This window comes from Mirounga angustirostris, unplaced genomic scaffold (genome assembly GCF_029215605.1).
Source record: "Mirounga angustirostris isolate CCGP_5_RB_7025 unplaced genomic scaffold, mMirAng1.0.hap1 SCAF_11, whole genome shotgun sequence".
Lineage (NCBI taxonomy): Eukaryota > Metazoa > Chordata > Mammalia > Carnivora > Phocidae > Mirounga > Mirounga angustirostris.
The window spans coordinates 54,289,002-54,316,664 of record NW_026991719.1 but is presented as its reverse complement, the minus strand read 5'-3'; the positions used below and the strand labels follow the sequence as shown (position 1 = coordinate 54,316,664).

At 38.9% G+C, this 27,663-nt stretch overlaps 1 protein-coding gene across 1 annotated transcript in view; it reads right to left on the bottom strand.

The window, feature by feature from the left end:
* Positions 1 to 27,663, bottom strand: part of AR (androgen receptor) — a 184,605-nt gene that overhangs the window by 34,332 nt on the left and 122,610 nt on the right. The window contains exon 3 of the mRNA XM_064574170.1: positions 1,528 to 1,644. Coding sequence (XP_064430240.1) covers positions 1,528 to 1,644 — 117 coding nt within the window. The remainder of the gene's footprint in view (positions 1 to 1,527; positions 1,645 to 27,663) is intronic.

The window sequence follows — 27,663 nt, the reverse complement described above, 5'->3', positions numbered from 1 at the left end:
AAAAATTGAGAGCTGAGTGTATCAGAACTCTCACCATAGGGCTGCAACATTCATATGAAGAAAATTTCCTTTTATCACTCCCTTTGTCACCTTTCCTGGCTTTCCTTCCACACTTCTCCACCCCAGTCCTGCTTCTTCCTCCCCACTGTAGACCACAATTGTAGGATTTCTCTGGAGTATACCAAGCAAATAAGAACAAGGTTGGTCTTTCTCCGGTATTTGAGTCTCATTTAATGCGGCTACCTGGAAAACTCAGAGCATCTGCCTGCGATGTCTGGGAGTACTAGACACTACTTGAGATGGTTCTGTTGCAACTGTCTCAAATTGACCCTGAGTCAATTCATTTGTAGTACTTTGGTCTGTTTAAAGACTATTGTTGCCCTGTAAGCGGAGGGGGGGCGGGGATACAGTTACCAACGTGAAGACCCACACAGAGAAAACAAGTTGGTCTCTATAACCGTGTACATAGGCAGACAAGGTATTGAGCACCTTGCAGAGAGCCAGAGATGGACAAGGGCTCTAAATGAGCCTTGAGAGGGGGAGGGAAAATGGCAGGATTCTAAGAACTTGGGTTTTCCAGGCTGATAATGAATAATCAGGTAGGAGGCTATAGTATCAGGCGTTCGGAAAAGAGCTTGCTTTTCTTCAAGTTCCATTTCCAAATCCAAGTAGACTAATGAGCTTGCTTTTTTTCATGAAAGGTGCTTCTTTCTCGAAGCAGCAGGCAGCGGGGAGTACCCCTTGCCACTGAGCAGTTGTAAACATGAAGAAATGAGGAATTTGGAGGGGAAAAATAGAAGTGTAAGCCAAGCCTTTCTGGAATGGTGACAGCGCTCACAGTAGACACAGACTAGGGGACAGAGAGCCTTATGAGCGGCTGCACTTGAAAAAACTCTATCTTCCTTCTGTCAAGCTACTGTGCTACGAGAAAATGCTTTTGGAAGTTATCAATAGATTTGCAAATAATGGGAAATGATTAAAAGGCCTGCTCAACCCTGGGAGATACGGGATAGGAAACTGGTTCTGCTTGGCAACCTTAGTCACAGGCTCCAAAGAGAAGCGGCTTTTCATTCCAGGTGGCCAGCCCTACAATATAGGGGTAGTTAACTGAGGATATTCCTGGGTGTTCAGGGCCAGCCTGTGCCTGGGTCATTCTGCACCTGTGATTATTCTGGATTCTGCAGTTCTCTCATCCTGCTCATCATGCAACAACATAGGGCCAGTATCGCTGTGTCCCCTGGGGAATCCTTCATAATCACCTCCACGCTCACTGACCCCCGGTGGGTCCTGATCCCTGCTTCACACCTCCTGTTCCTATGCTGAGCGCCAGACTGGGGTGTGACATGGTTAAGAATAAAGAAAGGCACCAGCTGGCTGATGGCCATGTTGTGGATGAAGGAGTCAGTTTGTATCTAGAGTAGAGCTGGCCACCTCAGAAGCACCCAAGAGGAAAATCTGGTTTAAAGAGAGAATGAGAGAATGAGGGAGGGAGAGGAAGAAAAAGAAAAAGGAAGAGAAGTATCATACCTCCCAGAGTCATCCCTGCTTCATAGCATTTCCGGAGGCGACAAGATGGACAATTTTTCCTTCGGAATTTATCGATGGTGCAATCATTTCTGCTGGCACACAGGTACTTCTGTTTCCCTGGGAGAACAAACAGAACAGTAGATGCCCCATTAATGCATTTCCAGAGTCTCTCTCCTTTAGTATTTCTAGGCAGAAAGGGCATAAGGATGTATCTTGCTGGATGAGAGAAGTGGACAGAGAATGGCCCTAAACAATTTGATCACACAGAATCACACAGCCTGGTTTAATTCGATGCTGTATTGTTGGTTTTCATAGGTGTTTTTGTAGGGATGAACAACTGAGGTCCTGCTGATACTTCCTTTATGACAAGGACTACTCACTGGTTTATAAAAATAAAGATGTTCTACCTTTACTAAAAGCTAAGAATGGGACACCTGGGAGGCTCAGTCAGTTAAGTGTCTGCCTTCGGCTCGGGTCATGTTCCCAGAGTCCTGGGATCGAGCCCTGCATCGGGCTCCCTGCTCAGCGGGGAGGGAGCCCGCTTCTCCGTCTGCCTGCCTCTCCCCCTGCTTGTGCTCTCTCCCTCCCTCTCTCCCTCTCTCTGTGACAAAAAAAAAAAAAAAAATCTTAAAAAAAAAAAAGCTAAGAACGTCCATGGGAAAGTGATCAATGGCAGAAATTACCACTCCTTTAGCATGACACGGCAGAGACTTGGACTTAGGCAATGCTTCTACATCCTGACCCCTGTAGTCATTCAAAGGATCATACTCAAGCTAATACAGTGCTTTATTTCATAATAATAATACAGGTAAAACTTCTATAAAAGGGAACTCCATGAGATTTCTAATTGTCTTTAAATTGATAGTGATCATATCCCCAATCCTGCAGGTTATAAAAATCAGAGATAAAGCTCACTCTTTGTGAAGTGAATCACAACAGGTGAGAGGAAGTCCTTTGAAGCCAGCAGAAGAAAAACACTTGCTGTCCTGCTCATTGGGAGTTGTCACAGATACACAGAAACATGCTCACACACATGCACAGACCCAGAGAGCCTCAGGATCACAGCTGTTCAAAGAAAGACATGGAGGGCCACTCAACAGCACATATTTTACTCAATATTTTGCCTCCTCACTCCTAACATAGGCCTGGCATACAGTAGGCCCTCAATAAACATTGAATGAATACACAAGTGGAACAGGGAGATCCACAGGCACACAGAGTCACCAGCAGAAATAGACAGAGATACATACCCTGCTGCTCTGAAACATGCAGAACTTCTCATGCTTGGAGCCCTGTGACAGCCTGAGCTCGTGCATCCCCTCACTCCACCCCTTTCTTTATCCAAGTCCCTCTTATTTACTGCTGCGCTTTAGTTTATGGGAGAGACTGGGATTTTAGGGAGGCTTCTTTTGGCAGAGGAGGCATGTTTGTGGTAGGGAAAAGGAAGAAAAATTGAAAAGCAATTGCTATTTGATAGCAGGGAGAAAAACACATAAATTCAGCTATAGCTTGTCTCTTCTCTCCCTGTTCAACCTAAAATGTATAGATCAGGCACAGAAAACACATGTATTATAGTAGGTTTTTTTTATGTAGGAGATTCAGTAGTAGCCAGGTCAGCAAGACCTTTGTTTTTCTTCTTTCCTCCTTCCCTCTCTTCCTCCCTCCCGCCCCTCCCTCCCTTCCTCCTTCCCCACCCCTTTCCTCTCTTATTACCTTCCATTTGTCAAAAGATTCCAAAATGCTGGGCTCGAAGGGACTGTTAAAAACCACCCCAGTACAATCCTTTCATTCCAAGGATGAGTTCTGGGAAGGTGACTTGCCTGAAGAACACTCAATTGGAGGCCCACGAAGGAAGAATCTTACTCTTTAATAGGTACCTACTACGAACCAAGCCTGTGTTGGCAAGTTTACATATGCCATTTAAATGAATAACCTCAGCCGCGTTTTGAGGTAGATACTACCATTACTTTTACTTAACAGATGAGAAAACTAAGGCCTCTAAGCCAGTACTCTTTCTACCATACCACAGGATTTTATTTGTATAAACAGAACACATAATTTACTAACAGCCATTTTTTTTTTTTTTAAATAGGCTCCACGCCCAGCATAGAGCCCGATGTGGGGCTCAAACTCATGACGCTGAGATCAAGAGTTGGACACTTAACCCAACTGAGCCACCCAGGCGCCCCACTACCAGCCTTGTCCTGCTGCAAACTGAGGATTGTTATATGCACGGAAAGGACGGCGTTATGAGTGCCATTCAGTCTTTGAGTATCAACTCCTAGAAGGGAGGCCCTGTATCCAATTCCAGTGGGTTCACGTCCAGTGCCATGGGTGTTCTGGAACAGGGACATCCCCGCAGTTTTTGTGCTGCTGCAACCCTCAGAACGAGTTTTCACGTTAATTAGTAAAATAGGGTCATTATGAATACTTCTTTGAAGAATCTCTTCTTCCACAGGAAAATACTAGCTCCTGAACCCAAGTTTGCAAAGGAATGGTTGCAGAGCCACTGGATTAGGGCTCCCAGAGGAGTTCTAGATTCCACTGCTAAAAGTAAACCATCCTCTGAATGAGGAAGGTTACAGTGGAAATGAAAACATGTTTTTCAATTTGGACCATCTCTCTAGCTATAGTTCATACTTGGTCCCAGAGTGTCTCTTGGCCTAAAACAACATGGCCTAAAACACAGATAACCTTTACAATTAACCCAGGAATAAGTGCAAAGCCCACTGCAACCAATACCATTGTGCATTTATTTAACTTACTGAGCATTTATTATGGGCAGGATTTTGTACTAGCTGTTGAGGATACAGAGGAAAATCTCTGCTGAAGAAAAATATTTAAGTCCCAGATAACAGAGAGAGCACTAGGCTGGAAGTCACAAGACTTGAATCCTTATTCAGTCTTATTACTAACTCACTATATGACCTTGGACAAGTCCTTTATCCTCTCTGGGCTCCATTGATAATATGTAATGCTTGAACTGGAAAAATCACTAAAATCTTTTCCAGCTCAAAGAATCTTTATTTTATTACTTTATTTTAATTCCAGTGTAGTTAACATACAGTGCTATATTAGTTTCAGCTGTACAATACAATTCAACAATTCCATATCCAGCTCAAAGAGTCTTAAAGGATATCTGGATTTTATCCATAATATATTTGTGGAGTCTCTCATATAAAGGTCACAAGTATTATCAATAAGCAAGACATTACCAAAATAATGGTCTCTTGTCCCTCAACTCTCTCCTTTTAGGATAGCAACTTACTGTAACATTGCCTCTTATATCTGCAGTTATTCAGTCTTTTCTCTTTGTTTTCTAAAGTCCTTCAAAAAACCAAGGCACTTAACAGTATTGGAGAGGCAGTGTTATTGCAAGCCATATGCAACATATGTATAAATAACATGCTTATTCACATATGTGTACTCATGTATGTGTGAATGCACCTGTGTGTGGGTGTACACCCACAATAGGGTTCCTGAATTATCTTTGTATATACATGTATGTGTGAGCACATAAAGTATATAACATATTAAGTCATATAAATGCATACATATGACATGTATGTTTCTTTGAAGCAGAATAGTGACGTTAAAGTTTTAAATGACACTTAATAGTGACAGAAGTGGTCGGGGGTCCCAAAGATGGATATGGAAGGAATCTCCTAAAAATGGAACGGTGACTCATCTGCACAGTTTGGATTAGGAACAAAAACAGGGGATGGACTACCCTCTCAAGGTTGTTTCCAATCCACTTCTCCCTCCTGAATTACCAACTTCCCCAAATGATGGCAGAGCCAATGTACAATCACTGGGTTGCTATTACTTCTCTATTTATTCTACTTCTCCAGTATGGTTGAAGTTATCAGCATTCTTAATTATAACAATGGATTAAAATATAATACATAGGGGCGCCTGGGTGGCTCAGTTGGTTAAGCGACTGCCTTCAGCTCAGGTCATGATCCTGGAGTCCTGGGATCGAGTCCCGCATTGGGCTCCCTGCTCAGCAGGGAGTCTGCTTCTCCCTCTGACCCTCTTCCCTCTCATGCTCTCTCTCTCTCATTCTCTTTCTCAAATAAATAAATAAAATCTTAAAAAAATAAAAACATAAAATATAATACATAATAATATATATTATACATACTTATCTTTATATAATAACTATAAAACATATAATATATAGTAATAAATGAAAACATAATATAAAATACAATAACATAAGATTAAAAATGTCTCCCATTTGATTAGCTTACAAAAGTTAATATCAATCTTGTACAGAGTAGTATAATAGGGATTATTGTATACCCCATTATATAACTGAAGAAAATGATGCTCACTAAGATGAAAACTGACCTGCCCGTCATCACACTGTCAGTGTGCTACAAATCACAGTCCATAAGGCTATGAATCTCACAGATTGGAAAGAATTTTAAACAGTATTTGGTCACAATACACCCACTCCTCTGTACAAGGCTTGAATCCCCTCTGTAACATCCCTGTAAAGGGTTGCCACACCTTTTGTGAATTGCAGCCCATTCCATTTCTGGACTCTGTTATAAGGCTATTCCTTCCAGGAAACTCAGTATTTGTCTCCTTGGAGCTCTGACCCATTGGGTCTAATTAGAACTACATCATCTTTGGACTGTAAGCGACATTAAAAGCCTTATAACAAAATGCCCCAATGTGATGCCTGACTCTTCATTTATGAAAATGGACACGAAGTATTGAAATGACATGTCCCAAGCCATAGGAAGTTGGTGATAGAGCTAGAGAAAAATCTGGCACCTGCATCCAATGGAGATGTAGTGTGGGTGAGTGTAGCCTCAAGACAGAGAACTCTGTGGGTGTTGAGGATCTTTGTTCATTGTCTAGCAAGTATATGGCCCTGTGAATGCCTTCTCAGTGTTCAGCTGGAAGAAGTATAAGTGTATAAGGTACGTATATAAGTGTAAGTATAAGATCTGGGCCTGCCTGCTCCAAGGTAGTCTTAGAAAGTCCTCTGTTACCATGCAGTAGCCTAGGTGACTGAATAATTAACACAGACAACACAAACTCCTCTCCATCTCTCCCTCCTCAGATTCTGCAAATATTATACCTAGCTCTTTGACACTGCTGACCTTCAATAGCAAGCTTATATCAACAACCTATAATCAGTCTCACAAAAAATGTCATTGTGAAAATTTTGGCAAAATACAAAAATCCCCTTTAACGTTGAAGGAGGTAAGTCTACACTCTAGAATTGCAAACAGGTTGCACATTTAATGCTTGATAAATCTCCTATTAGAACAGCTGCAAACCCCTGACTACCATGAATGGTCACATAATGGGATAGCATGAGGTCCTCTGTATGCCAGCTGGCTCTGAAATCCTTGACTGCCTGATGGCGTTCTTCATGTTTCTTCATGGTCCTATTCTTCCCTCAGAAAGCTTAAGTATGATCCAAAACTCTAGCAGGAACAGAGGTCATGAGACTAACTTCAGATATTTTCTCCACAGACTTCCCATTTCATGGGAAGACTTCCCATTTGTTTTTGTTTTTTGTTTTTTTTTTTTGTCATCCCCATTGGTGCTGCCACGCAGTATGAGTTGAGGCCAATGTTTGACTAGGCTTCCTTCAATATGTTCATTCTGAAAAGTCCTACTTAAAGCAGATCAGGTAAGGCAGGAGAGTTACCCACCACCTGCAGTAGCATATCATGCAAATGAGAGGACTGAATCATCATGTTCATGAAGCTATAGAAAAGACTGAAGAACATAGGACTTCTCATACTTTATAACTAGAGTGTGAATGCAAGACTTATATGAACAAAAAAAAAATACTGAAGAATGTAAGAGAAGACCTGAATTAAATGGAAAGATGTACAGTATTCCTGGATGGGAAGATATAATATTGTAAAGATGTTGGTTCCCTTCTCCCCAGTGAAATCTACAAATTTAAAACAACCCAAACAAATCTTGACCAAACAACCTCAAAGTTTACCTGAAGGAGTAAAATGTGTGATATTGCCAAGATATTTTTGAAAAAATTTCCTATCAAACATTTAAAGTATTATAATGCCATAATAATTACAGCAGTTTGATAATGGCTCCAGTATAGATTTGATCAGTGCAAGAGACCAAAAAAGACAGAAACAGACTCCATATATATACTATGTTATTCTAAATCAGTGAAGAAAGGATGACTTATTCATTAAATGGTGTCAGAACAACTGGTAAATCATTTGGGAAAGTGAAAAAACTTAAATTACTAGTTGAAACCAAAATAAACTCCATATGAATTAAAGATGTCAATGGAAAAAAAAAAAAAACAAAAGGAAAGCATTAAAGTACTGTTAGGAAATACAGGGTTTTTAAATTATTTTTAAAGGTAGAAAAAGGCTTTTTAAAGAATGGCAATACAGAAACATAAGTGAACATTGAGACTTGACCAGAAAACATTTAAACTTTCTTATAAAACTTAAAGACAACCACAAACTAAGGAAAATACGTTGACATCAAGCATGTAAAAGCGGTGGTCAATTTCCTTGATATATAAAGATGATCTGTGCAATAGAAAAATGGACAACAGACATGAAAAATAAATTAAAAGAAGAAATATAAATGAACAATAAATATATTAAAATTGTTGAACTTCAATTTCACTAGAAATCATAGAAATACAAATTAAATAAGATGTCTTTTTCATAAGTCAGATTGGCAAAGATTAAATACCAAATATTGGCAAAGAGGTATTACTCATAGGAGTATAAACTTTTAGAGAGCAATTTTGCAACATATCCAAAAAAATTAAATACACAGAACCTTTAACCAGAAGTTCCATTTCTTGGAATCTTTTTATAAGAAAACAATTACTTAAGTACAAAAAAGTTCAATATAGCACTATGTTAATAGGGAATATTGGAAAAATGTAAATGTCCAACATTAAGGGGACGGTTAAATTATTCCATTTTTATGCAGTAGAATGCTGTACAGTCATTTCTTTTTAACTCGGAAAGGTGTCCACAATATTCTGTCTTGTTAAAACAACGACAAAAATGAAGTTACCAAACAACATATTTTATTGAATCCCACCTTTAATACCTAAGGCTTTAGAGCACATTTATTCAAGTTTTGTGTTTTTTTTTGCAGTGAAACTTTTTTTATAAGTGAAATATTACATAGAGACCCCATATATAGAAAACAGATGAAATTAAACCTAATCTGCCTGAAGTAGGCATAGGAAACTTAGAACTCGTCCGGCCACACCTCTCCCTTTCTCCCCTTCTCTGCAGCCTTAGCATTGTGGTATGCCTTAGAGAAACTCTGTAGGAGTCCCCAGGGCTTTGTGGAAAAGCTAAGACCTACTGATTTAACCCAAACCCCATCTCTCCTATTTTATGGATTAAGAAATTGAGACTCAGAGAATGGGGGCAGGGGGGAACCTTGCTTAAGGCTATACAGCATGAGTCAATGTCAAAACAGGGACAAGAATCCAGGCCTTATTATTCATAATCCAGCAGTTTAGTGGTATTCTCATATGAGACAATACATGTGAAAGTAACATAAAAAGCATAAAGCATTATACAGATCTTATCTATATTATTTATTTAAATAATAAACTCCTTGGATGTCAGAAAGGCAAGGGCCTCTGCAGAGATTATCTAATCCAACGTTCTCATTTTACAAATGAGGAAACTGAGATCCAGAAAGCAGAATGGACAAGACTAAGATTAAATAATCGGTCAGTGACAGTGATGGGATTAAAACTCAAGTCTCTTGCCCACTATGTTCTCTGCACATTTGCTTTATTATTTCAAAATAATTTTCATATTCATTATACTGCTGAGCCTTTCTTCAAAGGAGGGAAGGTACAGACAATTATCCTCAATTTATATATGAGGAAACCCAAGATACAGAGTGCTTACTGATACCAAAGGATATAGCTCAGTTTCAATCCAGGGTGCATATGCTTTCTATTTAACCACTATAACCGAACAAATATCTTATTTGCTTCTATCCTGACTTACGTGACCCGAATGCTACAACTACCTATACTGCCTATTCAAAGTGTGAAGGATGAGTAAAACTTGACTTCTTGGGCAAGAGCAATAAAAGGAAAGGGGGGATCCCACTGTGCTTTGATTGGGTACTATTCAAACGGCCTTCAAAGATGTTACTTCATTTAATTCTTGTCAAAACTCTTCCAGGTAGCTACTATTCCTATTTTAGAATTGAGGAAACTAAGTCTCAGAGATGCTGAATGACTCACCTACAGTCACCAGTTAGTAAGTGGCAGAAGCAGGATCAGAAACCAGGTCTGTATGACCTGCGATGTTGATGTTTGCCCTTATCAATGTGTTATCTCTTCTCAAATGGGTCCTGACACTATGCTTCAAAGACAGAGGCAGGGCAGAACAGTAAAAGAGTACAGAGGAGGAAAGAGGAAGACCTGAGGATTAGCCCTTCTGTTTCACTGAATCACTATGTGACCTGGTGTGTTATCACTACTTCTCTCTTGACCTTGGTTCCCTTAATTTAGAAGGGAGTGTGGTAGGCACTAAGAAAATAGTAGTAACCTAAGGAAGGTGGATTCAGAAGTCTTTTACTCACACTGGAATTTCTGATGGGTGTCTCAGAGTTCTCCTGAGTGTGATTCAAGGAGGTCTCTAAGGGCTTCCCCTGAAAAACAACACTACTCTATAGAAAAAAGGAGCTAAGCGCCTCTCCCCGAGTGTCCTACATGGACTGGAACAAGTCCAAGGCCTGTTTAGGGTCATGCATCCTACGGATGTAACTTTTTCTGGAGCCAAGACAACCTAGAACCTCTGGCCTAATTGTCCAAGGAGTCCTCTTCTTTGAAATGCAATTCCAAGCATTGTTGATTCCTAGTAAATTTTTCCTCAAGATACTGCTTTTGGGCCTATGGAACAGGCTAGACAACACCAGGCACACAGTCTATACCCTGGCAAAAGGAAGTTCTTCTGTGAAAAGGGCTTAAAAGGTAGCAGAGTCCCTTTGATTCCATGGATGTGACCATTTCCCCACCTGTCCTACCCACCCAGAAACACAGGTATCAGTTAATCCAGTACCACGGGTGGGCTCTCAGCTAATGCTTTACTGGGAGGCTTTTTAAGAGTGTTTATAAATAATGAAAATAATTCTTATTTCTTTTGACCTAATGGTTAACTCTAGTGAGAGGGGACAGGGATCAAGCCCAGATCCATCTTCTTTGCTTTCAGTACCTTCCACAATCTGACCTAAGCTCCACAAAATGAAAATGTAAAGACCACTGGACTGACAATCAGAAGAGCAGGTGTCAGGGCACCTGGGTGGCTTAGTTGGTTGAGCGTCCCACTCTTGATTTCAGCTCAGGTCATGATCTCAGGGTCCTGGGATCGAGCCCTGTGTAGGGCTCCACACTGAGCACGGAGTCTGCTGTCCCTCTCCCTCTGCTCCTCCCTCTGCTCTCTCTCACTCAAAAAATAAATAAATAAATAAATAAATAAATAAATAAATAAATAAATAAAATCTTAAAAAAAAAAAAAAGACAGCAGGTGTCAAAGCCCAGCTCCAATTGCCCTCATTAAGTCTGAGCCTTGATTTCTCACCTAAAAAATGAGGATAACCATAATGGCATCGTCTACTTCATGAAGTTATACAAAGCAAATGGTACAGAATACATGTGCAAGTGATCTGTAAAAGGAAGAACATTAGAAGACTTACAGGTAATGTTACTGAACTTATCTTGTCTTCTATTTCCCTCCATCAGCAACCATCTTCTGGCCATGCTGCTCTCTTCATTGGTCCCTGTGCTGGTCACAAACATTCCATCTTCTCCCTGTCTTAACAACCCCCCCCCCCCACACACACACACTTCTCTGCTAAAATGAACTCTTCAGTGTTCAGTTTCAAACCATCTTCCCTAGCTACTGCCATTCACATGGCCCCCCTGCTTCAAGAGGACAGGAAGTAGAAGGTAAAGCTGACAAGTTAGATAGTGGCTGGCTCATGAATAGCCCTGAATGCCATGCTATGCAGCTTAAATTTTAACATAAAGAAGTTTTTTAATTTATCCATTGAGTTCATCCATAGAAGGTGTTTAATAACTATCCTCTAATGATTAAATAATCTTTGAGTGTACACTTACTATGTTCCAGGCACTATTCTAGGCAACCAGGGAAACAACAGTGCATAATAAGTCAAAGGCCTTGACTGCAACTTGGGTGATCTTTTGGTGAAAACTGACAAGTAATAAATAAGTGGTGAATAATAAATATTTTCAGATGGTGATACATACAATGAAGGAAGGGGTACTGTGATAGAATGGGGAAATAAATTGAGGTAGAGTGGGGAAAGATTCTATGAGGATGTGGCATTTGAGCTGACAGCTGAATGATAGGAGCCAGACATGCAAAGAGCCAGAGGAGGAACATTCTCAGCAGAAGGAATAGCAAATTCAAATGTAATAAATGAATTTGGTGTGTTCTTGCAATAGCAAGGTGGCCAGTGGGGCTGGCATATGTTAAGGGAGGGGATGTGGTAGGGGAAGTTGACTGGGTGGCAAAACCAGGTTGTACAGGGTAGTAATTCTCAACCATGGGTACAAGTCAGAAACATCTGTAGAGATTTTACAAAGTACTGATGCCTGGTTTCACTCCCAGTAGTTCTAATTCAATTGATTGGGGGGTAAGGGTGGGCACTGTGATTTTTTAAGATGTCCCCCCACTGCTTCTAATGTGCAGCTAGGGGAGGAAACTTGCAAGTGACTTAATAGCTTATGGATTTTTTTTAAGATAAGGGTCCAACGTTATTCTTTTTTTTTAAATTTAAAATCAATTAATTAACATATAGTGTATGATTAGTTTCAGAGGTAGAATTTAGTGATCCATCAAGTGCCCTCCTTAATGCCCTCACCCACCTCCCCTCAGCAACCCTCAGTTTGTTTCCTAGAGTTAAGAGTCTCTTATGGTTTGTCTCCCTCTCTGATTTCATCTTGCTTTATTTTTCCCTCCCTTCTCCTATATTCATCTGTTTTGCTTCTTAAATTCCACATGAGTGAAATCATATGATATTTGTCTTTCTCTGACTGACTTATTTTGCTTAGCATAATACCCTCTAGTTCCACCCACATCATTGCAAATGACAAGATTCCATTCTTTTTGACGGCTGAGTAATATTCCATATATATATATATATATATATATATATATATATATATATATATATATATATATATATATATAATGTATACTATATATACACCAGCAATGTCCACAATAGCCAAAATATGGCTTATGGATTTTTACAGCTGATACATGATTAATAACAGGACAAATGCTCGACACTGGGATAACATTTGACAGTTTACAAAGCCCCTTGCTGTTTTTGCTACTCTGGAGATTAGTGAGGTTCAGGCCACTCAGATAAGTACTTTGGGGAGCATCAAACAGATGATGTCCTTCAGATGGGATTTGGAAAGACCATCTGGGAGAGGTATAGGCTCCAAACTCACCAAGGAAAACACCATAAGGAATGGCCAGCTAACTTCTGCCAAGGTCATTTGACATTTGGTCAAACCAAAGTTTTATGTTCTCAAGCTGTCTTCCCTTGAGCTGTGTCCACTGCTGTGCTGGACTTGGCTTGTAGTGACTCATAAAAACCGATTCTAAGCATCACTTCCCAATTTCACATTCAGTGCTATAATATTGTTAGCTTAAATCAGTCCTGAAAGGAGTATCTACAGCATGGAAATTAGCAAACACTACGATATCAAGGGCTCCCCACTGACCCTTACCCCTTGCAGGCAGAAATCCAGCTTACTGGCACACAACTGGTTCTTCACTAATAGTCATTTTACTTTCTTTTTTTTTTTAAAGATTTTATTTATTTATTCGAGAGAGAGAGAATGAGAGAGAACACATGAGAGGGGATAGGGTCGGAGGGCAAAGCAGACTCCCCGGCGAGCAGGGAGCCCGATGCGGGACTCGATCCAGGAACTCCAGGATCATGACCTGAGCCGAAGGCAAGCGCTTAACCGACTGAGCCACCCAGGCGCCCTAATGTTATTTATTTATCAGGTGTTCCACAATAAAGAGCTTTAATCAAATTATTTATATCTCCTTCCTATATATCCAAGATCAAATTTGAAAACTGAAATATAATAATCTACAGCTGAGACACACATCTGTGTGTGAGCACTGTGCTCTCCTTCTCGGTGTTGTTCTGATTAGATGTTCTGAAAGTTCAAAAGCTACATAGCAAGATGATTATAGTGTAGACCTTACCAAAACACTTACATGCTTCTGGACAAGATTAAAGATGAGAGAGACAGAGAAAGAAGAAAAAGAAAAGAAGGAGGAGAGGAGAGGGAGGAGGAAGGGGTGGGGCTGAGAAGGAGAAAGGAAGGATGTGGTGAGGAGGAGAAAAGGTGAAAGGAAAAGAAAACAAAAAGGAAAGGACAAGGTATATAGAAAGAAAAACCCAAGCCTGGGCCCCATTAAGGACTAGCTGAACTGTGTGGCAGCTTCAAGAAAATCTGGAGAAGCTTTTAGTGCCTCCCCTAAGTGCTGCCTCACTGAGGTCAAGGTTGCCTGTGGTGTCACGGCCATCCCTAGTGAGGGCTGAAGCATTATTAATTGGAGGAGGGAAGATGCGAGCCTGCATCCCAATTATTTCCCAATTATTCCTGCAAGCCACCTTCTCCAAGTCTCTCCCAAGGACTGTTCTGAGTGACTTCCCCCTTAGGAGAGTCACGCTGTGATGGACTCATAGCACTAAGAAGCCAAAATTTCTTTCTGACTCTAGCAAAGCCCCACAAAGGTGCTGAAGGTTTGAGGTGGGGCACTCAGAGGAATCAGTGGAAACCATAAAGAAAGGAGCCAGTGTAGTACAGTAGGGAAAAAATGGGGCATTGTAGTTGCACAGATTGCCTTCAGGTCCTTGCTCTGCCTCTTACTAGCTGCAACTTGGGGCAAGTCACTTGACTTCTCTGGACCTCAATTTAGCTTACTGTAAAATGGCAATGTAGAGCATTTCAGGCGGAGGAAAGGACACAGTTGAAAAGGCACAAAGGTTGGAAAGAGCCAAGACTGATGAATTTAACAGGCTGTAAAACCGATGATTTATTGGTCATCAAAAACTCTAAAATATCACAAACACATTGATTCCATCCATTTTTCTCTCCCTTTGTACCAAAAACAACAGTTTTTCTTTTTACAGCTACCTTAAGACAGACAAACAGATGACCATTCCTTCCCCCAACCTCTGCTTTGGCCTGCCTTTTGGTGATTACTATCTGAAAGATCAGTTACCATAACTGACCAGTAGGCATGGCTAGGAAAATGACATCTGGAGGTTGTAGAGTGGGGTGGTAGAGTGAACGGTTGGCATGCTGACTGCTTAGTTAAAGCACGCCTAGGCTTTACCTTCCAACCATCAGAGAATGAGGCAGGGAAACTGCATCCCTTGAGAAAGGTCCATCCATACCCTCCATTTGCCATAAAGATAATGTATTTTCCTGTTATACATTTGAATTCCCCAAAAGAATTCTCACCAAAAATGTAAAAAAAAAAAACAAAAAACCGAATTATGAACAAAAATAACGGTTACTGACAAAATGAGAAGTCTATCATTAATCTTAAAATTCCTCTATAATGTAGAACCCAAAAAATGAATAAATTACTCCTTTCCATTTGTGACTAGAAAACTCAGGAGAACTCAAAGAGTACATGTTGCTAGGCTTTCCTTAATGAAAAACAAAACAAAACCAAAAACAAACAAAAAAAGAAAAACCCACCCAAGCCAACTGGAGGAACATCAGCTGACAAACAGGTCTAACTTCATCTGTTCTTTTTTCACTGTCCCAAGGGCCCCTAGGTATTTGAGTGTCTATGCACTTTGGAGTACATTTTCAGCACTAAGGGCACAAGAAATTTCCCTAAAAACACAAGAGTCATCCTTGGCTCTAAAACATGTAAAACATCAATAATTATTAGTAATCCAGGACAAGGAGACTTGCAAAATTCCAGTTTTGAAAGAGGCCCACTCTGGAACATCAGGAATGTAAAATTATCTTCAACTAATGATAGGCAACCCCGATGTTATTCAGGCTTAGTCATTCTCATAGTGAGTGTACCCCTTCTTTGTTCCCTAAATATCCACCAGTAAGGATCAGTTCATCTATATCCAGCATCTTCCCAAATCATAAACATTTATATAGCCTCCACCTTGCATTTGTAGGTAGCTTTACAACTTACAGATAGTGTTCCCATCCACTGTCTTCTCTGAACCTCACAACAATACAGCTATTCAGGGCAATTATTATCATTTTACAAATGATAAAACTGAGGTTCAGAATGGTTAACAGAGTCATCCAAGCTCATGCAGTTAAGAGATGAAATCAGTGCCACAATCAAGTATTTTGACTCTTACTCCCATTCTTTTCTCCATAGTTTTCCAAATAGCAACAAAACAAGTTAATTATAGTCACTCTGCTATGTTTTGGAAGGCATGCAAACCATTTTACCTATTCCATTAAGATATATAAAAATTTTAAAACCTAGACTTTCTGGAGATCAGTTATCTGGAAAAGTTCATTTAGGTGGAACATTCCATTTACCTGACAATACTGGATAAACAAAGGATTGGAAATGGGGCATAATATTCATTATGTCATTCAACAAAAAATTATTAAACACCTATTAAGTTGCAGAATCTATACTAGGCACTGGTTTCTATTCCATAAAACAGATAAAATATTAAGAAAAATCTGGGCAGAATTACGAAATTAATTAATTCAATACATATTTATTAAATATCTACTCTATGCCAGGCAGTGTTCTGGATGCCTAGAACATGTAAGTGAACAAATAATAAAAAAAATCACTACCTTGACTAATATTCATTTTAATGTGTGTGAGGAGGCGCAGGAGGGAAGGAAGCTGACAATAAACACTAGACTCAATTAATTAAAAAATTAAGTAGTATGTTAGAAAGCAACAATTGCTATGGACAAAAAGCATCGTAAAGGGGAGGAGAGTGCTGGGACAGACTGATTTTAAATTGAGTGGTGGAAGCAGGCTTCATTGGGGTGACATTTAGGAAAAAATTTGAAGCAAGTGAGGGAGTAAGCCATGCATATCTTAAGGAAGAGCATTCAAGGCAGAGGGAATAATTGATATAAAGGCCCCAATGTGGGAGAATGCCTATCATTTTTGGGGACTGGCATAGAAGCCAGTGCAACTATACAGGAGGAGGAAAAGTGGTAGTATATGAGGTCTGAGAGGTAACAGCAGTACAGATCATTTGTGATCTTAGAGGCCAATAACTTTTAGGTCAAGGACTTTTATTCTGAGTGAGATGGGGAGAGACTGGAGGACTTGGAGTAGAGGGGGAAACATGGCCTGGCCTACATTTTTGTATGAATCACATGTGAAAAACAACATTTTTCTTCTTGCTTGTCAGACAGACAAACAAACAAACAAACAAACAAACAAAACAACATTGGGGTGAGTGACCCTATGAATAGCTGAAGGATCCTGAAAATTCAATTAACTTTCAGGGTCATTTTTCTTGGACACTTTAGATGTTCACTTTTTTAAAGGTTGGGAAGTTCTCAATCAAAATATCTTAGACTGGAGTAATGTCAGAGAAAATGAAGGAGGGAGGAACTCCTAAAATTCTCTACTCCGTAAAGGAAATTAGAAAACTGGCAAAAAAAGGGTGGGGGGTCAGAATCAATATTTTAAGAACTCTAGAAATTAACCAAACACATGTAGCTAGGGAGAATTTACTCAAAACTTTGCAGTGTTTAAATTTACCCTATTCCCTGTCACTCCTTCCTCAGTAGCATAGTAACCATGAAAAATAGCCTGCAGTGATGGTGAAAAACAGTCATGGTAAAAACCAGCCTGGTAACCAAAGGAGGAGACAAAATGGCATTGGGACTCCTTCAAATACTCTTTCTTAGAGAACTGCCTTTATTTGACCTGTCTGGGGATTCTGAAACACTACTCTCAAGACTGTGTTTATTTAACCTGACTTATAGTCTGCTTGGTATAAACAGCTTTTTCCCTGGGGGAGTTTCTAGAAAATAATCAGAGGCAAATGCTGACTATCCACCTGGCTAAGTTGGTAGATAGCAAGTGTGGCAGTCAATGAGCTAACTGAAATGCTTGGAGGAAGTGGGGAAATGATGGGGCTCCTGGCTGGCTCAGGTGGTGGAACATGCAACTCTTGACCTCGGGGTTTTGGGTTCAAGTCCCATGTTGGGTGCAGAGATTACTTAAGAATAAAATCTTAAGGGGCTCCTAAGTGTCTCAGTCAGTAAAGCGTCCGACTCTTGATCTCAGGGTCGTGAGTTCAAGCCCCATGTTAAGCTCCACGTGCCAATAAATAAATAAATAAATAAATAAATAAATAAATAAATAAAAATCTTTTTTAAAAAGTGGGGAAATGAAATGTTCACAGGAGGCTTTGAAAAGCTTCAGTATATTCCCAGGCATCTAGAATTAGTTCCAAAGAGTCACTAAACAAGCAAATAACAGAAACAACAACAAACACCAGCAACAACAAACCATGAGTTTTGGCAGGTGTAAATTCTACCTTATAATAAGGCACGTGTTGTGATGAGCACTAGGTGTTATAGTTCAGCACTACATCAAAAACTAATGATGTACTATATGGTGGCTAACTGAACACAATAAGAAAATAAGTTAATTATGTTAAATGTAGTTGGAGTAAACACTGCCATTAAAAAACAGATTTGCAGAATGGATTGAAAAAACAAGATGCAACTATGCTGTTTATAGGAGACACTTTAAATTCAGAGACAGAAATAGAGGTGCCTGGGTGGCTCGGTTGGTTGAGCGTCCAACTCTTGATTTTGGCTCAGGTCTTGATCTCTGTCTGCTTGTCTCTCTCCCTCTGCTCTTCCCCCCCACTCGTGCACTCTCTCTCTCAAATAAATAAAATCTTTAAAAAAATAAATTTGGAGACAAAAATAGATTGAAAGCAAAGGGACTGAAAAAGATATTCCATGCAAACAGTAACCAAAGGAGAGTTGGATTGGCTATACTAATATCAGATGAAATAAACATTAAGACAAAATATGTGACTAGAGACAAAGATGGACATGTTATAATGGTAATATGTTGATTCCACTAGGAAGACATATAGTTGTAAACATATGCATCTAATAACAGAGCCCCCCCAAACATAAAGTAAAAACTGGCAGAATTGAATGGAAAAATAGATGATTCAACAATAAAAGCTGGAGACTTAAATACCACACTTTCAATAAAGCATAGAACAAGTAAGAAGATAAGGAAAGGGAAGTCATGAACACCATAAACAAATTAGACCTAACAGGCATCTACACAACACTCCACCCTGAAACACCACAATACACATTCTTCTCAAGTGCACATGAAACATACTCCAGGAAAGAACACATTCAAGGCCATAAATGAGTGTCAATAAATTTAAATTGATTGAAGTCATACCAAGAATATTCTCTGACCAAAATAAAATAAAATTATAAACCTGTAACAGGAGAGCTTCAGAAATTCACAAATATATGAAAATTAAACAATGCAGTATAATGAGTCAAAGAAGAAAATATAAGGAAAGTAAGAAAATATAAAATGAATTGAAATGAAAAGACAACATGCCATAATTTATGAAATTCAATGAAAGCAATGCTTAGAGGGAAATTTATAGCTATAAATGCCTACATTAAAAAGATGTAGTTCTCCCTACTAACATCCCAAAAGACAGAACTAGAAGAGGGAGAACTAACTAAAAGAAAGCAGGAGGAAGAAGTGATAAAGATTAGAATAGAAGGGGCGCCTGGGTGGGTCAGTCAGTTAAGCGTTTGCCTTCAGCTCAGGTCATGATCCCAGGGTCCTGGGATCCAGCCCTGTGTTGGGCTCCCTGATCCGCAGGAGCCTGTTTCTCCCTCTGCTCTTCCTCCCACTTGTGTTCTCTCTCAAATAAATAAATAGAATTTTTTTTTCTTTAAAAAGATTAGAACAGGAATAAATGAAGTAGGGGTGCCTGGCTGGCTCAGCTGGAGGAGCATGTTACCCTTGACCTTGGGGTTGTGAGTTTGAGCCCCACATTGGGTGTAAAGATTACTAAAAAAAGAAATACATTAAAAAAAGAAATAAATGAAGTAGAGAATATAAAACAAAAAAGAAAATGAACAAAACCAAATCTTGGTACTTTGGAAAGATCAAAAAATGGATAAACCCTTTAATAAACTAACCAATATAAAAAAGAAAGAGAGCTCAAATTATGAAAATCAGGAATGAAAGACAATACTACTGAAATAAAGAATTTCTTGAATCATCTTACCTGAAATAAATCTTACTGAAATAAAGATTACTAGGGAATATTACAAACAATTGTATGCCAACACTGATGAAATGAAGAAATTACCGGAAAGATATAAACCACCAAAACTGACTCAGAAGTAAAAAGAAAATCTGAACAGACCTATAACAAGATATTGAATTAGTAATGATAATAACTAATACTAATAACAATTATTATTATTTCCCATAAAGGAAAGCCCAGGAACACATGGCTCTACCAGGGAATTTTATCAAATGTTTAAAGAACTAATACTTATTATTTACAAACACTTCCAAAAAAGAAAAAGATAAAGGAGCGCTTTCCAATTCATTTTATGAAACTATTATTACCCTGATAACAAAACAAGAATAAGTGCAAAAAGAAAACTAAAGACCACTATCTCTTATGAATATAAAGGTAAAATCTGAACAAAATACTTGCAAACCAAATCCAGCAATGTATAAAAAGGATTATACCCCATAATCAAGTGAGATTTATCCTAGGAATGTAAGGTTGTTTCAATAAACAAAAATCAATCAATGTAATATTATAGTTTAATGAATAAAATGCACAACTACATGGTGATCTGAATAGACACAGGAAAAGCATTTGACAAAGTCCAACAAGTTTTCATGATAAAAATACCAGGACTACATAGAAACTTCCTCAACCTGATAATAGGTATCTATGAAAAACCCACAGCTGGTGGTGAAAGACTAGAAGCTTCCTCGGTTCCTCCCCAAGATCAGCAACAATGTCTGCTCTCACCACTACTATTCAACATGGTAGTAGATGTTTTAGTTGGGGCAATTAGACAAGAAAAAGAAATAAAAGGCATACAGATTGAAAAGGAAAATGTTAAACTATTTCTTTTCACAGATGATATTATCTTATATGAAGAAAATTCTAAAAAATACACAAAATAAATATTAGAGCTTATAAATGAATTCAGCAAAGATGCAGTATAATAGATCACTATACAAATATTAATTGTATTTCTACAGAGTAGCAATGAATAATCCAAAATGAAATTAAGAAAAAACCCCCATCTACAAAAGCATCAAAAAGAATAAAATAATTAGGGGTAAATTTGACAAAATAACTGTAACACTTAGACACTGAAAACTATAAAACATAGCTGAAATAAATTAAAGAACAATTAAATAGACAGCCATCTTGTGTTGATGAACTTAAAGACTTAATATTGTTAACATGACAATGCTACCCATATTGATCTACAGATTCAATATAATATGTATCAAAAAACCCAGCTAGCACTTTTCCTGAAATTGACAAAGTGATCCAAAAATGTATATGGAAATGCAAGTGTCCTAGAATAGTCAAAACTATCTTGAAAATGAAAGACATGTAGAAGACTCACTTCTCAATTTCATACCTTACTACAAAGCTACAGTAATCAAAATACTATGGTAGTTGCCTAAGGAGAGACATATAGTTCAGTAGAATATAACTAAGAGTCCAGTTATAAGTGCATACATTTATGATTAATAGTTTTTCAACAAGGATAGTAAGACAACTCTATGGAGAAAGATACTCTTTTCAACAAATGGTGCTAGGACAGCAAGATATCTACATGGGAAAGAATGAGGTTGGACCCCACCTCATACAAATCAATAATAAAAAAGGAATAATACAATTAAAACATGGACAAATAATATGAATAGTCATTTATCTATAGAAGATTTACAGACACCCAACAACCACTTGAAAAAATGTACATCATAAGCCATTAGCAAAATGCTAATTAAAACCCCGATGAAATACCATTTCATACCAACTAGGATGGGAATAATAACAATAATTAATAATAAAGTAACAGATAATATGGTTTTAGCATGTATATGGAGAAATTTGAGGCCTCATACACTGCTGATCAGAATGTACAACAGTGCAGTATCTATAAAAAAAAAAAAAAACCAACTACCTGGTCAGTTAAACATGGAGTTACCATACAACCCAAAAATTATTACTTAGCCAGAAAATTGAATGAAGTACTGATGCATAATAAACCATGGATTAACCTTGAAAACACCATGCTAAATGAAAGGATCCAGATAAAAAGTCCACATATTGTGTTGTTCCTTTTATATAAAATGTCCAGAATTGATAAATCCACAGAGACAGAAAGTATTTTAATGGTTACCTGAGTCTGAGAAGAGAGGAAATTGCGAGTATGTGCTAACGGGTACAGAGTATCTTTTCAAGATGATGAAAATTCTCTAGAATTAGATAGTAGTGATGCTTGCATGACTTCTTGAACATACTAAAAACCATGGAGTGGCACATTTACAAAGGGTAAATATTGTGGTATGTGAAATAAATATAAATATCCAGCAGTATATGAAATGTGATAGATCATTATAAAATGAAGTAATAGATATCTTCCTCATTAGATTGGGAGGGAGACAAGGAGAAAACTTACTCTTTTTTTGTCATTCCAGACTGGAATGAATAGAAAAATCTCCATATACATTAGTTGAATGCATAAATGAATAAATGATTGATTATTTTCATATTTTGTTGGCCAAGAGACTTCCCTATATTGTGCTTCTTAAGGAAGCAGTCCAGGTCCTGGAAGCTCATAAGGTTAAAGAAGATTAATATTTTTCTGGAATGAAAAGAACCAACAAAGAGAGCACCATAGTTTTACAAATTTTAAGTCTCATTCCTTTTCTCTGTAATGACTGAAAACATGGTTCCCCTTCGGTCTCAGTGAGTTTGGTGAGGCTGCTCTGTGGAATGCTGGCTTAGAGCCCTGTGGATGATGGATGGAATGGGTCAAGGGAGGCCAGAGGACAAAGCTCAGCTTACTGCCACCTCATTGTCAGCCCACCGCAGCCACTACTGACCCTGGCAGTTTGGGCATCAAGAGAAAAAAAAAACAAAAACAAAGAAAAAGACCTTGGAATCAGTTTCGCAAGGTTCATGTGTTAGCCAGGCAAGAATGCCCAGCGCAAAGCAAGCATATTAAAGGCAGAGAAACTGCTCCACTGGGGAAAATGGATACAATTTTGAGGATGATGGAATTGAAAAAACCCATATATTTATAACTTACAACAAATAAGTTCATTCCAATAATATCACTTGTCTTCCCCAATTTGTGTGCAGCTTAGGACACTGCCCTGTTGCCAAATGCCAGATCAAAGTCATGTCTGCTGGGAATTAAAAACACTAGGCAAAGAAACAAGGGCTTGCTCTTGGAGCAAGTTTTGGTTTTTCTATAAACCTTGCAACTTATCTGCACAGGATTTTAGTAACCTTCCAATGAAAGCTGAAAGCTGAGCCCTGATGGGAAGGCACTCTTCATGGCCTTTCTTGGCCATTTTCTGGCCACTGCTCACTTGCTGGGAGATAGTATCTCCATAAATAAAATTATATATCTGCCTATCCCTGTATCATGCAAAAGTGGTTGGACATATTGTATATCAATTTGTACGTTATATTGGTAATGGACTATTGGGGGGGTACTTTCACTTTGAGAAGCTCTGATTCAAAGATAATCATTGTGATGTGACTGCAGATTGGAGGAGATATGCTTTATATATTAATGATCTATGTGCATAAAAAACATGAAAGCCAAAAAAAAAAAAAAAAAAAAAGAAGTAAAGAAAAAGAAAACATGTAAGCCATGAAGTGATTTGCAAGTAAAGCTGTTTCCTCTATAGGCAACTCTCCTTACAAAAGCTTCCAGGGTGGTCAGAGGCCAAGTATTTATTTAACAATAGCCATGATTGTCCTGAACAATGGTAAGGAGATCCCCTAGAAAATAGAAACTCATACTCATATGACACTTTGCAATTTATACAGTGATTTTATAAGCATCAATTTCTTTGGCTTTTCAGCCAACTGCGTTATCTCCATTTTATAGATGAAGAAATTGAGCTTAGAGAGATCAAATGAATTTCCTAAGGCCCACTCTACCACATCTTAGCTGTTTTAAAATCTCTGAAGCTAATCAGAGGAAGGCTTATCTGCAGGATCCATTGTCTGTATATATTCCCTGATGTGAGTCAGCAAACTCTGGATTATATTTCCTAGAACAGTGAGGGTCTCCTTGAAGCAATATATCAATCACATTCTGCTCCAAAGAGGGGTCAGGTCACTCATTAGTGTTCCTAGCAGCGTAGGTGTCAAATGTTCACAGCATCGTATAAGGGCTTGCTATTAGAAAGTGACCTTCCTTTTGCTGGATATGTGTTTAAGTTTTTGGCATTTCCCTAGGACACCCTAGGAACATAGTGGATGGGTTAACAAATAAGGAAGAATGTTACCAAGTAAAGACTGGGCCAAGGTGACATGGCCAAAGGAGAGCCACCTTATGGGAAGACATCTAATGCCCAAAGAACGTTCTATATTGTCTTATCTGGGATTCCAAGGAACAGATTCCTACCTTTATTTTCTATACGGGTATCCAGTTTGTTTTCCCTCAGTATTTACTAATATGCATTTTGATGAATAAGAGCTCATCTTTTTTGTTTTGTGGGAACCCAAAGAATGTGGTCTATACTTATATTGAGGGTGAAGAGGCCAAGAACAGTGGGTGGTAGCACGAGGAACCAAAGTAAGAGAAACTGAGTCCCAAGGGGGACAAAAAGACAAAAAACAACCCTGGGGGATAGAGCTGGAAAATGCAGTTTGATTCTTACAGAGCCTCCCTATCCTCAAACACAGAGGGTTCCATGATCTATTGTAACCTGGGGAGCCTGTTTTTTTGTTTTTTTCCGTATAGAATTTACAGTTCTGTGGTAGATTTTGCAGTCTCCACCAAAAAAGAAAACTAAAGTATCTGAAAGCCACAACCCCCGCACCACGTCAGTGAAGTCAGCTGATAGGTGAATATAGACAACTGCCTCCCTCCAATTCCTCAAAGGCACCTACCTTTTCTAAAGATTTTCCCATCACAAAAGGGAATGACAGCTGGCCTCCATCGTACATTAGTGGTTGTAATCCTGTGTGATGGCTGCTGTGAACTGACTTGTATGTACTAAGTCTGCTGTGCTGCCCTAAGTTCTCCTGCCCTGCTGGTTTTTTGATGTTCAAAATCCTCATGGTTTTCTAATGTCTACAGAAGCTAATTTGGACCTGGATATCCCCTCAGGCCATCACCCCTACAATTCTATCTAAAGTCAGCTATTGGCTGCTCAGAACTCAATCGTCTCTCCCTAGCATAAAGTGATCTCACTGCTTCTGTTGTACCCACGAACCTAGCACAATTCCAAGTCCTGTTAAGTGAAACATATTTATCTCTCTCCACAGCCCTTCCTCTGCTTCTCTCTTCCCCTTCTGTTCTTTCATCCTACCAAATGCTCAATGCCTTCATTTGACCCTTGGCTCCTCAGAGCTTGCCACTTTGATGCTTTATCTAAGCCTTCCTATTCTAGATAAAAGATAACAGAACCTGTTCCAAATCCCCTATGCCTTTCAGAATTCATGAGATTGGTATTTCATGCCTCCAGAGTCCTGCCAATGGATATACTGACAACCTAATTCCCGATAATATTTCCTGATAATGGCTGAATGTGCCCCAGAAAGTAAAGTCTTCCAAAACAGTTCCACATATGGCGGGGTATCAGACACTGTGACAGATCATGCATAGCAAGATACTTTCAAGCAGAGGGGCCTTTCATGATTTCTTAACACAAAGCATATGATTTTGGCTGTCTATATAGCCACCTGCCTCCCTCCAATTCCTCAAATGTGTCTGCCATTCCTAAAGATCTGCCTATCACATGCTCCCACCCACAATCCCTGCTTTTGACCCAGTATTTACACTGGTAGAAATGGGTCCTAAGGAAATTATAAAAAGAAAAATATGTAATGCACATGAATACAACCTAAGTACATGTAAACAACCTAAATATCTAACAGTAGATGCATAAGGAAAAAAACCTGTTGTTCTATAAATTATGTATGCAGGAGGGCAAGGCCTAAAAGAATGAGATACATTTTAGTCAGTTGTTGTGTGAAGGTGGTGGGCATTTAAAAAAGCCATTAGTACAAAGTATAAAACTCCGGATAGGTGATGTAATTTCACATGTTTAAGATTGAAGGCTGAAGCCCATGAGGCACAATACAACCTAAAAGAGGTTTCCAATGCATCTAGAATAAAATCATGGTTTCATCAAAATGAGCCTTCCACTAAAGAAATCACTCTAACAGAGGGAAAAATATAGGTAATAACATTACTGAAAGGTAAAGCAAAAAGTGCTAAGAACCACAAGAGAGAGGCTCATGAAGTGCTGTCGGAGTACACACAAGGGTTTGGTGCCTTTTGATGGGGTGGAGGCTTCATGGAGGAGGAGGCATTTGAGTGAAGCTTTTAAGGAATGTAGGACTTAAGGATATGGGGATGTGGAAAAAAAGCACTTGTAGCAGAGGGAGTAGCCCGAGTAAAGGTGAGGAAGAAGAAAAGTGTGGGCGTGCAATGGGATAACAGAAGAGTTTAACTACATTGTAAGTACAGCCTCCTGCAGTATTTTGTTATGCTTGGGTGCAAAACAAATACTTATCATCCATTTTAGGAACAGAATGAAAAATGAAAAATGAAAGGAACACAAATGACCAAGCTGGAATAAAATTAGATTAACATTCTTTTTTTGGGGGGGGGAGGCTTTGATTTAAATCAATTAGTTTCTCTATAATTCTTCCTTTTTTTTTAAAGAATTATTTAGTCACCCTAGAGAGAGAGAGATAGAGAGCCCACCTGAGTCAGGGTGAGGGACAGAAGGAGAGGTAGAGAGAGAGAAACTCATGCAGGCCTCACGTCCAGCATGGAGCCCGACTCAGGGCTCCATCTCATGACCCTGAGATCCTGACCTGAGCTCAAACCAAGAGTTGGATGCTCAACTGACTGAGCCACCCAGGGGCCCCTCTCCATAATTCTTAATAACATTGTTTCTTCTGGCTTTTGATTTAAAATAATCAATTGCTGCATAATCTGTCCCATTTTTTTTTTACTGAATCTCTCTTATGATACTTATCAGAGCAGTATTTAAGTTTTGGGTCCACATTGATATCCCCCACTAAACTTTGAGATCTTTGAAAGGAGGACTGTGTCTCATTCATCAGTGAGTTTCCAGTATCAAGCAGAAAGCCTGGAATATGCTTGCCTCACTGTGTGCTTATCTGTTGCTCCTGCTGGACTGGGATTTTTACTCATTTCTCTCTCCTTAGTTCTTAGCACAAGGCCTGATATATAATAGAGGTTGAATGTATGTTGAACTGAGATGGATTAGTTTCCTTCCTGTCCTCTTAGTCCTCTGTACCTCAGTTTCCTCATTTGCAAGTGTCTACTACCTCATAGGGGTGTTGTGAAGATTAAGTAAGCACTTAGTGTAATGCCTAACACATAGAAGATGTTCAGTAAATATTAGCTGCTATGATTATCATCATCATTATTGTTTGTTGTTGATGATAAGGCTTCCAGACCTGCTGATAGAGATAGACCCCTCAAACTGTGCTGGTTTTGGTCAGAGTTGTCTTAAAACTTAGCTGACCTTGGAGAGTATGTCCATTAGACTAGAAACTCCCTGACAACTGGGCCAACTCACACTTGTCTCTGGGCCCACACAGGGCCTGACACAATACATTCTTGTTGAAAAAAATGAATGAGTAAAAGCTACTAACCTCCAGCCCTTCTTCTCTGCCACTAGACCATGAGAATACCAATACATAAAATCTAGTTGCCTCTCACTAGGAGACAGGGCCTAGGAGCTCTGTGCTGCCCTTGATTGCCCTAGGCAACTCCTTTTGGGTTTTTTGGTACTTAAGAATGTACACGTC